This window comes from Panthera pardus, unplaced genomic scaffold (genome assembly GCF_024362965.1).
Source record: "Panthera pardus isolate Hobbes unplaced genomic scaffold, ASM2436296v1 HiC_scaffold_17, whole genome shotgun sequence".
NCBI classification, from domain to species: Eukaryota; Metazoa; Chordata; class Mammalia; order Carnivora; family Felidae; genus Panthera; species Panthera pardus.
Window position 1 is genome coordinate 30,129,787 of NW_026526732.1, and position 15,223 is coordinate 30,145,009.

The 15,223-nt window shown below is 37.0% G+C and overlaps 1 protein-coding gene across 3 annotated transcripts in view; it reads left to right on the top strand.

Annotated features, from left to right (window-relative positions):
* The window catches only part of HBS1L (HBS1 like translational GTPase), an 83,420-nt gene that overhangs the window by 33,579 nt on the left and 34,618 nt on the right, over positions 1-15,223 (top strand). For all 3 annotated transcript variants that reach the window (XM_019420507.2, XM_053904466.1, XM_053904467.1), the window contains one exon: positions 14,348-14,456. In XM_019420507.2, the coding sequence (XP_019276052.1) occupies positions 14,348-14,456 (109 nt within the window). The remainder of the gene's footprint in view (positions 1-14,347; positions 14,457-15,223) is intronic.

The following is a 15,223-nucleotide window of genomic DNA, read 5'->3' on the forward strand; positions in this document are numbered from 1 at the left end:
TAGTAATATTCTTAATGTAGAAGAAGGGGAAAATCATTAATGATTATCTTACCCAAAGACAACAGTTTTGTTTTTTGCCATATTTTTTCAACTTTTTTCCTATGCATATTTATTCTTTATCTCAAGATTTTTTAATACAATTATTATACATACAATTTTGTATCCTATATTTTTCTTCTTTATATTTTATACTTGTCTGTACACACATTTTTAAATGTAGAATCAATTTTTACACCCCAGTGTGTTTCAGAGAATACTTTAAAAACCTAGATTAAAGATGGTGAAAAGCATTTTAATTTAAAACAAAACTAGTGTTCTATATTAGTGTTTTTACATCTTTATAGGTATTATTCAAATTTGAAATTACTTTAATGCCATTAAGTAAACAAACCCATATTTTTGAACATCCCCCTTGTAATATTTCTCATGTGTAGTTATGAATTTTATATAGGCAAAACCAAGTACACCTTAGTTATTTTTAACTGGATTTAAGAGTATTATTTCCTAGATAACAGTTTTCACTAACTAGTACCCTATTTGATGTGGATGATAGTATTAACATGTTAAAAAAATATTGTATAGTTGATGTTATTTAGAAATTAATGGTATATATGTGGGGAAGAGATTCTCACTGAATAGGCTAACTGGTTATTTTTAAAAATAGGATTATGAGGGCAGGAACCTTAAAAGGTCATCTGAACTAATTTCCTGACTTGAGGCAGATCTTCAAACATCTTTTTAGTTATGAACCTGAAACCAGTCAACAAGAGGTAGGTTATAATTTGCAAAGAATGTTAATCTGGGTGGTCAAATTGTTTAACTTAGATGAACTTCACTCTTTCATTTATAAAAATATTTTTATACCAGATACGTCATTAAAAAAATTTTTTTTAATGTTTATTTATTTTTGATAGAGAAGGAGAGCAGAGAGAGAGGGAGACACAGAATCCGAAGCAGGCTCCAGGCTTTGAGCTGTCAGCACAGAGCCCGGCGCAAGGTTCAAACTCATGAACCCTGAGATCATGACTTGAGCTGAAGTCGGACGCTTAACCGACTGAGCCACCCAGGCGCCCCTATATCAGATATGTTATTTTGAGTTATTTTTCTGTCTCAGGACATCTGAAAGATAATAATGCTTTGTCAGCATCAGTATCTTCCAGTGACAAGGATTTTCAAAGGAAGAGAGGCAGAGATGGCCTTGTTTTTTTCATCTACCTCTTCTCCCAAGCTGAGAATCACTGGCTTTTTTCCATATATAAAATTATATAATCTTTTAAAATATTTGAGTGCCTGGTGTGTACCAGGCACTGGACTGGATGTTTTGGAAAACAAAAAATACCCTTCTGGAGCTTGTAGGTTGGATGGAGAGGTAAGGCACATACTTTATATTGAAATTTTACATTATAGTCAGAAAACAATATATGTTTTATGAGAATATACAATAAAGGTTTTTGACTTCCAAGTCATATCATTTTGGTCTGGAGTTATCATTGTTAAGAATTTGGGAGTATCATTTATGACCTAAAATTGATAGCCTAATGCTGTGATGCATGCCTTACAGTCTAAATGTCACTTTCCCCTCCTAAAATCAGCATGAGCAGAAGGTTAAGGAGTTAGTATTTATGTGTTTGTTATTAGGGGAACTTAGCCTACCCATCCAATTTCCCATTGGAAATTAAAATTGTGTCAAACAGAAACTTCTTTGGTAAGCAGAGACTGATGTAACTACTAGGCTCTAACCAAATAGATTCTTTGGAGATTTTGAAATGCAAATACTAAAAGAAATCATAATTATTGATTTTAACTTTAACTGTGACCAGAAGTATCCAAATAGGTACTAATGATTAGCCTCACTAAAATCACAAAATCATGATCTTGACAAAGCATTAACATTTTATAGAGACACTTGATTGAGCAGTTTTCGTATACATTTAACTTCAAAGTAAACCTGGTTCAGTAATCTTGAGGAAATCAGCCCCATGAAGTCTGGAGGAGGTGCAGACGGAAACAGAGTGGAAAGGGGAGTGTGCCTTGGAAGCAGCCTGGACAAAAGAAGCAAAGTTCCCATTAATTAAGCATGTGATCTTTAGAAATCTGCTTGAAATTTTCATCTGTAAAATGAAGGACTGGACCAAGTGACTTCTAAAAATACAGCCCACAAAATTGCATGATTCCATGACTCTAAATTCTTGTAAGAACTCTACAAGGAATGTGAATACTTATTTTCTGCCTGTCTCTTTATTAATCTGAGTTCCTCCATTGCCTGCCCTCTCAGCCTTCATTTTCGGTAAGCTACCTCATCCATTCCCAGGTCTTAAGTTCATGTGTTTTAATGGTGCTGTCATTTCTTTTCCTCTGCAAACATGATTATCCAGATTTCTATCCAATTTCTCTTTGCCTTGAAAGAATCTCAGACCCAATATGTTCTATATTCATATCTAATTTAGAGTCCTAGGGATTAAGATCTCTATTTTCTGCCTCTGTAACATTTAATTCATCATCATGATGTAAGAGTGTATTTTCCTCTCCTGCCTGTTTCCTCTTATTCCCTGTGCTACGGTTCTTGCTCATCTGTAGTCATAGCGCTGTCTCCTGCAAAATTCTCTTAATTTCCTTGCCTGTATTTTCTTTCAGTCTTGTCTGTCTTTATGTCTGTGTCTGAAAACAGAGACTGTTATTCATCTTTGTGTCCCCAGTGCCAAGAACATGTTATAATTTAACTTGCAAAACTCTATAGACCCAAGATTGTATCTAAACAGTGGTAAAAAAAAAAAAAAAAAAAAAAAAAATTGGTGGCAGTCCTCGTCTATGTACTGCTGTAATTGTGCACTTGATGAAAGGACCCATACAAAGAAGCAAGACCCTGACTAGCAGATTTCTCTTAGTTCTCTGGAATGTGTTTTCTATTTGGTAATGACTTAACCATCTGCTCATTCTTCTTTGCTGGAAAGTCCGGGAACTTTTACTTCTCTCACCTGTCTACATACATCTAGGTATTATGGATTCCTAATTTTACCCTGTAATAGCTTGGATATCCCTTTCTCTGTCTCTGTCGTTCATATCTTAGGTCAGCCCGTAGAATTTCTTACACGTGTTAGGACAGCAGTCTTCTAACTGCTCTTTCTCCAGTCTCGCCTTCAGTCTATTTTCCATGCTGTGGTCAGAGTAAGTTTTAAAAGCTCTGATATTTTACTCCAATGCTTTGATTCTGTTAGTGGTTCTTCTTATATTTCAAAATCAAGTTAAATGTCTTAATGTTGTACATGGCCCTAAATGCATTGCCTGCTTTTCTATTCTTATGTCTAACCTACTTACCCTCTTTGCTTGTGTCCCAGCCATGCCAATCTACTGGCAGTTGCATTGTTTCAGGCATTGTGTCTTATTTCCCAATCCCCTTATCCTTATTTTTCCCTCCAAGATTCATTAGAAATATTTTAAAGGAAACCTTGCCTAATTCTTCCAGTGTGGGTGGGTCAGTACCTTTCTGATGCCTGTCTGTGTTATCATAGTTCACATTGTAGTATGTGTGTTATCTCTAGTAGACTTCTGTCTTTTGATAGGAATTATGTCTTATTATTTGATCTGTTTATCCCAGTGCTTAGTACAGTGTTACACAGTTGGCATTTTTCTTCTCCCCATCGTGAATTAATATGTGATTGCCAGAGAGTAATTTGTAACTGTGGATTCCCTGGTGTCAAACGAGGAAAAGGAAGTTGGTATTTTGGTGATCTCAGAGACTCACAGACTATGCCGCTTTCTGTCATTACTGTGGAGCACTGAGTATTTAATATATGTCAGGTGTTGCTCTAAGTGCTTTACGTGTATTGACTTATTTAAATCTCCTAACATCCCTGTTAGGTAGGTTCTCTTATTGTTATTTTATAGATGAAGAACCTAGGCACAGAAGTTAAATAATTCACTTGAAGTCACATAGTTAGTAGCAGAGCCTGGATTCCACCAAGGCTATGTTGAAGGGGAGTCCAGGTATTACCTACTTTACCAAACTCTGGTGAACTGGAGGATTTTGACATGGAGTGATTATGGGGGGGTTCATGAAAGTATGCAAGTGTATCTCTAGGTTCTTTATTCTGTTGCCAGTTACACAGGGGGTGGGGGGGGGGTGGGGAGGACCAGTGTTTATACCTCACAGGCTCTCAGTAAATCTTTGTAGAATGAATCTAAAAGTCTTTGATCATAGTATATGGTGCTGAAGTTGACCTCTGTGATTCATGCATTATCAAGAAGCCTTGGCTTCCTTATATTAATAATTTGCATGAAAATAATGGGATTTTCATGAACATGGAAATAGCATGGGCCATGGCCACAGATGTGAGAAAACAAGAATGTGTATGCCAGAGAATTCCATTTCATTTATGGGAATGATAGGGAAGAGATGAGTCTTGAAAGGTAAATCAGGCATGGGGTTCTATGGGCTTGACCTAAGTAGATGGGAAAGGAAAGAAAAGGACAAATTTGAGGAATGTTTATGAGGAATAGTAAATACAATTAGTTTTAATTGGATATAGACGTTTTGAGAAAAAGGGAAATCAGAAAACAGTGACTTTGGGATTTTTTATGTTTGGACAAGAAAAAGCAATTGATCATTTTGTGGGCAAGAGGATGAGTTAGGAGATGATCTATACATTTGAGGTAGTGATTATAGGGTATATAATATGTATTTAGTGCTTTTTCTAATAACTGTAGAGCAGTCCTCAACTGGCGGTGATTTGGGGCCACAAGGACACTTGGATGTGTCTGTAGACAGTTGGGGATGCTGCTAAACATCCTGTGATGGGGAGTCCAGCTCCCCACAACAGAGAAATATCCTGCTCAAAACATCAGTAGTACCAAGGTTGAGAAATCGTGCTCTAGAGAATATGAGGCGGGCGGGATAGATTTTGCCATGACCTTGTTCAAAGAAGTTCACATTTATAGTTCCTTTTTAGTTTTCACCCTTATTATTAGAACATTGAAAGAGCTATCATGAAATTATTTTGTTCAATTGAGCAGTCATGTATCAATGATGTACATGTATCAAATATTTAGGTTGCAAAAATAGAGAAATCCAACACATGGCAGTCCTTGCTGTCAAGGAGCTTCAGAGTTTAAATAAGGGGGTTGCATAATCCAAAAACCAAAACTCTTCAGAGCATTACTTTCAGCTTCATAGAGCATGCAGAATATAAAGTTGTCATTGAATGACTGATTGGATGAACTTGGCACTCTTGTTTCCAAGCATGAACTTTTCAGTGGATGTTTTCAGTAGTATGTGGTATTCAAGATCATTGATGGGAAGAGTTTGGGTTGTGGTAAGATGATTCTAAGTGTTACTGTCAAGTAGTAGGATTTTGCTTTATGAACTTATAAGAAAAATCAAGAGCATCTCAAGAATAAAGTTGAGAGGAGTTTTTAGTGTTTTAAAGTGCTTGTTTTAATATGTATGCTTTTCACTTAAACATGTTTAATTATAAAAATAATATAGCATAGAAGTATATGAATTTTGAAAGTTATTTTTTTTCTTGATAGCACACTGTAGATGTAATCACTTTTAAAAGTTCACTTCCATTCCTGTGGACTTTTTAATGCCATTAATATAGTGATACAGCACCTTTACTATATAATATTACAGTGCTTTCTTTTTCCACTTAATGTGTAATGGTTTCCTTTTCATGCATGTAGGTTTACTACTTTTATATCTGACGTGAACTATTCCATTGTTTAGATGCATCATGATTTGTTACCATTCCCTTATTGATGTCCACCCACAATTTTTTTTTGTTTTTTTTTTTTTTTTGCCCTATAGGCAGCACCATAGTAAAGAATCTTGTTTGTATACTGTTGCACAGTAATGTTAATATTTCTGTAGAACACATTCCCAGAAGTATAACATACTTAGCATTTTCATTTTATCGCATTCCTCCCCACCAAAAGTTGAACCAGGCTGTGCTCTTGCCAACAATGTCAGATAGCACTCTCTTTCCCCTTTAGCTTGGCAACACTAGCTGCTAATAAAAAAGAAGTACTCCTACCTATTTCTCTGCTGGCTCTCCCCCTCTGTCCCTCGTCTTCCGCCACCTCCCTTTTTAGTCCTCCTTCCCCTATATCCCCCTCCCATTCACGTCTCCCCTGTGCTCTGCCACACCTTTTTTTGACTTGTGTAATTTGACTTGGGTTGTTGTTGTTGTTGTTGTTTTTAATCTCTCACTTTTTCTTTCTGAGTTGTTTTCTCTTAAGTGGTTTGTAGGAGCTCTTTTAAAATTTTTTTGTTTATTATTTTGAAAGAGACAGCATGAGCGGGGGAGGGGCAGAGAGAATTCCAAGCAGGCTCTGCACCGTCAGCACAGAGCTCAATATGGGGCTCGAATGCACGAAATCATGAGATCATGACCTGAGCCGAAATTGAGAGTCAGAGGCTTAGCCACCCAGGTGCCCCTGTAGGAGCTCTTTTTATTATGTAGATTAACCCCATATATATATTTCCCCAGATACTTGATGTTCGCTTGTGGTATCTTTAATCAGGGAGAAATTTAAAACTTTTATATAAAATTTGTCAGACTTCCTCACTTGAAGATTGTAAATATATTTTTATATGTTTCTCCTTTATGTTCATTTCCTTGATCAATAAGGAATTTATACATGATATACTTATGTGATACACCATAGACATAGGATAGAACCTTCCTCTCAAATGGCCAATATTCCCAATACAGACAGTATTGAATACCCCATGCTTTTCCTGGTGATTTGAAGCATCACTTTGTATATACTGAATTTCTATCTATAACTGTATGTGTATTCTTATGTATTTTTTCATTACTCAGTTCTTACTCTTTTTTTCTTCCCAATTCTTATGTATAACAAATACAAATACATCCTGTTGGTTCATTTGCAGATGCTCTATTCTAATTCATCAATCTATTCTCATTTTAGTTTACTCCAACTTAATAGGAGTTCTTGATATCGCCTAGTTTGGTTCCCCTATTATTATTCTTAATTTAAAAATGTTATTGGTCATTCTCACTTCTACTCTTCCAAATGAATTTCAGCATCAATGTGGCTTGTTTCTCCCCAAAATAGTCTCTGGATTTTTACTGCCAGATCATTCTTTTTGTTGTTGTTATGTACTCTTGAAACTTACTTGCATGACACTTAAGCAAATTAATAAAACGACAACGACAACAACAAAAAAAACTGGGCTCAAGCTAAAAGTAGGGTACGCTTTTGTGTTACTGTCTATGACTAGGCCCAGTTTTTTTCAGAATTTTTGCCTGGTTGACCTTTAAATATGTTTTTTCTCATGTTATTTTTCTTTCTTTTTCAGAGTCATGTCAGATCTCATTTCATTTAAATTTTTTCTAAATAGATGCATACTTCGAATTTTCTTCTTGTTTCTATAACATCTCTACCACTTTTGTAATTATCTCTCAGTTTATAGTATATAAACTCTCTGAGAATAGCTACCATGTGATTCATATCTTTTTTCTTTTTTTTTTTTAATTTAGTTATGTCACAGGCCAAGGTTGTATAGCCTTTGGAAAATCAACAAATTTGGACCTCAGTTTTCTTAAAGTAAAGTAGGTATAATTATACCTACTCTACACCTACTCTACATGGTGGTTATAAAGCCAGAAGAGCTTATAAAGCACCTGCCAGGAGAGCATACTGAGGTGCCCATAGCAAGGCCAACGTGGCGGTCTAGAAAAGCAGAAACATTGGGTGGCTGGTATTAAGTGCAAGAAGTAGGTAGAGAGTAAATTGAGGTTATTGTCCAAAGAAAAGGTGGAGGAAAACTTGCAAAAACAAGAGATCATCTCATGTTTTCAAAATGTAAACCTTTAGGGGTTAATCACTAAACTCTATTGAGTGCTTGTGGGCAGAGCACCATGTCATGTGCTGTCGAGTATGTGAACATATGTATACGGCAGTTTCTATGCTCCAAGAGCTAGTAGTCTAATATTGAAGATGCTTTGAGACCAAAGAAATGAATCAGAGATGGGTGAATCATGTGGATGGATATGCACGCTTAGGTTGTCATTAAATTCAGCAAGAGAATGACATTTGGGTGGTACTAGGGAAGCTGAGCTGTGTATCCTTTACAAAGGCATACGTGTTGAAAAAGATCTTCAAGACGAGGCCTGGATAGTTTCGTACTTAAGAGAAAATCTAGACACTGCTATTTAGATCTTAGCCAAGAAAGGAAACAGTGGAGCCCTGGAAGAAGCAGCCCATCAAGGAGTAACTGCAGGGAAAAAGGAGGCTTTGCTTGAGAGCCAGCTGGGAGTATGAGAAAGGTGAATTGGACAGGTAAGGTAAGATGATTAAGTGTTGGTCCTGCCACTTGACGTGAAGTCACTCAACTTCTTGTCTCTTTTTCTGGTCTGTAAAACAAGCAGGTTAGACTTGGTCAACTGGATAGCTGTCATTTCTATCCGAATGAAAAATCAAAATGATGATCGATTCTCCTCCACTCTACTAGAGACTGAACACTAGTCACTAATATGTGAATCTTCGGAATGCATATTTTTTTGGTAACCATGATTTGGTCGCTGGATTTTACATGACTTGAGAGAGGACATCCTTTTCCTCTAGAATGGCACATTTTACTTTTACTTCCTAGTGGGCTATTTGATTTAAAGATCGTGTTAGTGGTTTAGGAGTCATAGACATATACAGAACTAGAAATTATTTAATTTATTTCATTGTGTACAGATGGTTCCTCACTTACAATGGGTCTACTTAGATTTTTCGATTTTACAATAGTGCGGAAGTGATACGCATTTGGTAGAAACGGTATGTTGAATTTTGATCTTTCCCCGGGGATGTAATGTGGTGTGATCCTGTCTCATGATGCTAGATGGTGGCAGTGAGCTGAAGCTTCCAATCAGTAACCTGATCGAGGGGTCAGCAGCCAGTATGCTTACAACCATTCTGTACCCATATAGTCTGTTTTTACTTTCATTAAAGTATTCAGTAAGTTACATGAGATACTCAATACTTGACTAAAACGTAGGCTTTGTGTTAGGTGATTTTTTTCCCCAACTGTAGGCTACTGTAAATGTTCCGAGCACATTTAAGGTAGGCTAGGCTAAGCTATGACGTTCTGTAGGTTAGGTGTATTAAATACATTTTCAGCTTATGATCTTTTCAGCTTAGGCTGGTTTATCAGGACATAGCCCCGTGGTAAATGGAGGAAGGTCTGTAGATGAGGAAACGAGCTAGCGAGATTTAGGGAGCTGCGTAAGCTGGAAGGTAGGTAATAGCTGAATAGTTGCAGAGCAGGAACCAGAGTCCAAGCTTCTTTTTTTCTATGCAATAGAAAATTCATTCCATGCTGACGTTTTTTTGGACTTTATGAAAATTTAATGCTGTTTTTTGAGGTTGTTATACAGTGAACGAATTTCTAGTTGGTTAGGGAGGATGGGAGAACACAGTAAACATTTTACACTTTTCTGTGATGGATTTGAATACTCCTTTGAATACTCATGTCTCTTAGTGATCCACAACTGGTTATTTTAGTTATTCATTCACTTCTGACCTATTAGTAGGTTTTGTCTGCCATCTGATTATGAGGGGAATTTTGTAATGTGGTTGGATAAGTGGAAGTGTATCACATTGCTGTTGACAACAGCTCAGTGGAAAATTTGCTGAATGTATCTTTTTTCTTTGACTTTGGATAACATCAAATTGAAATTAACATATTTCCAAAATAGCCTGAGTCAAGTTTATCTCTCAAGGGGAAGGTTCTAGAGTTGGAATTATTAAACCGCTTGAAATCGCATGCAAAATTTTGTGTGTATGGTGCTTTTTTCTGTCAAGCGTGTCCCATTGTTTTCATGAGTTTTTTCAAAGGGTATGTGACCTAAATAAAAAGATTTCAGAACTACTGCCTTAATGAGTGATAATCAAATCTATAATACTGGACTCATTTTCCTGTTAGAAAAAAAAAAAAAAGACTTTCACTTAAATGACTGAATTGTTCAAATACTACATCTTGGGTTTGATGTCTGATAGATAAGAATCACCAGAAATGAAAGGGATATATATTTATTGCATCTGCAGAAATATTATAGGATCACATGTTGTGATTTTTGTGCTTAAGACTTTCTATGCCACTTTATGACCCACCTACTTAAAAAAAAAAAGTCAAAATTACAGTTTTTCAGTGTATTAAATGTGTAAGTGGGGTCAACGTTTTTTACATGCAAACCAGTTGGAAGTTATTAAAATGAATTGTAATGGGAAGTGGGAATTAGTCCTGTATAGCCCGGATTGAGACATTTCTGTGCTTTATGGGTCTTTCCCCTATTCATTTGACAGAGGCCAAAATTCACCATGCCTCTTTTCCATGTCTTAGGGTCACCTTCCAACCTACACACACCCCACCACTGCCATCATCATCATCATCATCATCATCATCATCATCATCATCAGTATCAGTGCTCTCAGTTTCCTCCTTATCCCTCTCTCATCTCTCACTCCTCTCTACTTTGCTATAATCTGAAACTATATCCCCCCCCCCCCCATAAAAGTCAAATGCCTCTGTAATCCTCAATCTGTTTTCCTAGTGGTTTTTCCACTCCTTGGCTTTACTCCACTTATAGTTTCTCAAACCTCAGGGTCTGGAATGTCAGCTTTGTTCTCTTTGCTGCCTTTTCCAACACCGTTATTCCTTCATCCTTTTTTTTTTTTTTCCTTATGTCTCTGCTCCTCTGAAATTCCTGTCTTTTGCCTAAGCCACCTGTTTGTTAGTCCTTAGTGAGCAAGCTCATGGCTGCTTTTCCTTATTCACTGGCAGTTGGTTTACAGTATTCTTCACCCTCAGCTTCCGATGATCATAGCTTACCTGGGCATCCGTGTGGAAAAACACCAACAAATACCATACCTGGACTTTGAGTTCATTGGCCACTTGATTTCCAGTAACTTTCACCTCATCAGCAATTCACTATAATCCACCTCCTCCAGAATCACATATTCACATCCTTATTCTGACCACAGCCACCTAGCTGTGCCTCTCAAATCATGACCTTTTCTTGACCTTTGGGCCTCTCTCCTTTATTCCCAGTGTATCGGTAGTCTTCCTTCTACATTTTATTTCTTTAATCCCACCTAGAATTCGTGATTTATAATTTCAATAACTCCCCCCCCTCCTTTTTGCGAATACCTTTAACTTCCTTGTTTCTCTGCTTTTTCTCTTTGCACCTGTTGGATAGAAAGTTAACACCGAATGAAGCAGTTAATGTCTTCTCTGTGTCTGTTCATACATGGCTGAGCATTGCTAGAAAAAGTCACAAAGAAAAAATTGATTCCTCTATAAATGTATTATCACAGATATTTATTTATTTGTTTGTTTATTATTTTTAAGGTGGACTTCATGCCCAGTGCGGAGCCCATTGCGGGGCTTAAAATCACGACCCTGATGTCGTGACCTAAGCTGAGATCAAGAGTCAGAAACTAAACTGACTGAGCCATCCAGGCATTCCTCATAAATCTTTTTATTTATTTGTTTATTTATTTTTAATATTCTTAAAAAATTTTTTTTTGTTGTTTATCTGTTTTTGAGAGGGAGAGAGAGCACAAGTGGGGGAGGGCCAGAGAAATGGAGACACAATTCAAAGCAAGCTCTGGGCTCTTAGCTGTCGGCACAGAGCATGACACGGGGCTTGAACTCATGAACTTACTGCAATGATTATTGAAAACTCTTTGCTTCGCCAGTTTTTTTACTTTCCTCGTTCAGTCTCAGTCTCACTAGGTCGCTGGCTGCTTTGTTATGGAGAGAATAGAATCTAACCATTAGGGATTTACATCTTCCAGCTCAACATACGTATCTGCCTCCTGTTACAGTAAAAACAGCCTTTTACCTATCTTAGTTTGGATTCTGCCTGTGCTTCATATCCCATCCCTTTCTGCCTTCTCAGAAATTCTAAAATATCTAAATGTGGTTCTTGCTTTTCCTAATACTGTCAGCCAGTCCATCTCACTTTTATCTTTTCTGTCAGCTGACCCTTTTGCTACCATTCTACCATAACCCTCCCTTTCCAGCCAAACTTTTTAAAGAGTCATTTGCATATATTCTCATCTAAAGCCCTTCAGACAAGATTTGACTCAGAAATCAGATTTTTTTTTTTGGATTTAGAAAAGCATCGACATGTACGTACTACCTAAGGTTGTGATAATCTCAGTGGGATGTGGGGCAGCACCCTGTAATCATCACCTTGTTGTTTCTGACCTGGACATGCATGGCTTTACACTTTAAGTGGGATAAGTAAGGACTATAAATAGTTTCATGTTAGTCCAGGTCAGGTTTTGTTTTTGTTTATTTTAAGTGTATTTATTTTTAGAGAGAGAGAGAAGAGCGTGGGAGGAGGAGCAGAGAGAGGGAGAGAGGGAATCCCAAGCAGACTGCACTGTCAGTGCGGAACCCGACATGGGGCTCCAACTCAGGAACCGTGAGATCATGCCCTGAGCTGAAATTTAATGACTGAGCCACCCAGGTGTCCCGGGTCAAGTTTTGCTTCCAAATTAAAACAAAACAAAACCTTATTTTTTCAGAGCTCTTGGTTTTGGAATTAGGAATAGATTGTGGACAGGTATTGCCGCCTCTGTTTTTTATTTAGCTTCATTTTTTTTTTTTTTTTTTTAACCCATCCCGGCTTCTCCTGTCCCTTGTCTCAAATGGCTCTTGCTAATTCTACCAGTGACCTTTATCCGAAGAGATCATGTCTAGAGGACTAGTGAACATCTTCACATCTTCAGTCCTCAGACTCTGGTGATGCCAGATCCGTCAAACTTCCCTTGGCTTCCTCGGCCACCTCCCCTCCCTGTCTCTTCCCTGTCACCCTTTTGCAGGCTCAGCATCCTCTATCTTGTGACCAAAGGCTGGGTTTCTCGCAAGGCTCTGTCCTAGTACCGCTTCTTTTCCCACCCCCGGTTCTCTCGTTTTGTGATCTCACTTATGTCTGTGCCTTCAGCTAATTCTGTGCTAATGAATCACAGACAGATGCTCCAGAGGAGACCTCTCCTTAAGCTTGACTTCTTATCTTCTCCCCTGTCTCTTTCCTCTTCTCCCTACTTGCTCACATCATTTTGGTGGCTTCCAGTTCTGTTAGGATGTTTGGCATGGCCTAAAGGCTCTGCATGGCCTGGCCGCTGCCCCTACTTCAGCTCCATTTAACTCTGTTCCTTTAACCTTGTGCTTTTACTTCCTCTGAGGTACTGTGCTGCCTCCCACAATGCAGTCACTGTACCAGCTACTCTCTCTGTTTGCAGTGCTCTTCCTTCTGGGTAGGTCATTCCTACTCATTTTTACATCACTGCTCAACTCTTAACTCTCCTGTGGAGGCCCTCTAATTTGTGTGCCCTATCACCATATCTTATGACACCATGTATGCTTATAGCACTAATAACAGTTTTATTTTTGTTCAGTTAGTATACCTTCTCCACTAGATGTGAGCCCTTTCAGCCCAATGATTACATCAACTTTTGTTCACCATCATATTTCCAGCATAGTGCTTGGCATCTAGTAGGCAAATAACAAACGTTTTATATGCATTCTGTACATTAATTTATTTCTAATTTTAAAAGTAATTTATGTATGTATATTTACCAGTGAAGCATGTGCAATTTCTGCAGTTTTAAGTGGACTCAATCCTAGTGGTAATACTACTAAAAATTATAAAGATACATTGTAGAGAATTCTATGAAATACCTGTATATTTTTTAAAGGATCAAATGCATGAAAGCCTTACTTTGATCTAACTCATAATTAATTTTGTTCTTCACTGTTTCTCTATTGATATCTTCCCCAATATTCTTGACAGAGATCAAATATCTTACCTAGCCTAATATTGTGCCCAAGTAAAATATATGCAGGGTCCAGCACAATCCAGCAGACTCTTAACTTGCTCATCAGTTTATAGGTACCATGGGATTAAAAATAGCTTAGCCATCTGCTAACTGACCAGACAATTTTAGTAGTGTGAAAGGGCGTGGTAGGAGAGAGGGATCTAGGGTCTAGGTGTTCTGTCAGAGCAAGGCTCAGTGCAGAAACCACCTTGTGACCTCTTAATACTGAAACTTAAGAGTCACTTCAAAATTAGGAAGAGATTTGGTAGAGGTTAAGCATAGCATAGTCCCAGTAGTAGGGGATTTCCCAGAATGTAGGGTGACAAAAGAATTTCAACATTTTAATGTTCCACTAAATTTTTTTAGAGAAAAGAATATGTTTAAAGATATAAATTACATAAAACTTAATTACCATATGATATATTCATATAATATGTAATGTGTAACAAATATTTCTAGAAATCAACTTTAATTAATTAGTCTTGTGTATTTATTCTCTAATTAGGAAAATCAGTAGATTCCCAGTCATCTCACAGTGAATCTGAAATTGTGCCAAAAGTTGCTAAAATGACCGTGTCCGGAAAGAAGCAAACTATGGGATTTGAAGTGCCTGGGTAAGGTTTTTAACCCTCCCCCACCTTTTTATTTGAAATTGGTACTGTCTTGTATTTGACTGTAAGAGAACTATTTTAATTTTGCATGATGTGTCATTAACATTGAAGTATCGTGCGTTCTCAGAATGGCATGGTACAAAGAAAAGGGATTGATTCTAAATTATGTATATGACTTAGTCTATCTCGTTGTCAGTGTCCTCATGTAAACTAAACGATTTTTAGCTACTTAACATAAAAAAGCATATTTTGTGAAATCTAACACTGTGAGATACGGAATCCTTCTGCCACTAGATGGCGTAGGTAAGCAGTGTTTGGGAATTCAATGTCATGGAATCATGAATTTAAAAAGTTTTTCTGACTATGATATTTAAACTCTTTTAGATTTTCAGGTTGACTAAAGTGGGCCACTAGAACAAGGGCATAAAATATGAAATGAAACATACCTAGAATTTCAAATCTGGTGAGAAATGATAAATCCTATATTAGTAGCACTCATTTATCACTGTCTTTAGGATTCTCCCAGGAGTTTTTGTAGAGAAGGGAAGTTGGTTGCTTGAGACTTAATAGCACAGTTTAAAAACATTAACTTTAATAGAGCCTCTTTAAAATTTTCTTAAATCTATTACTTATAAATTGTATATGTTTTGTCTGCCATTTAGATAGGTAAGATTTGCTGTTATCAAATGTAAACAAAGAATAGAGGATTTTTTTTTTAATTTTAAGAAATATAAACTAAGTAGCCTCAATTTTTTTCCCTTAAAACATTC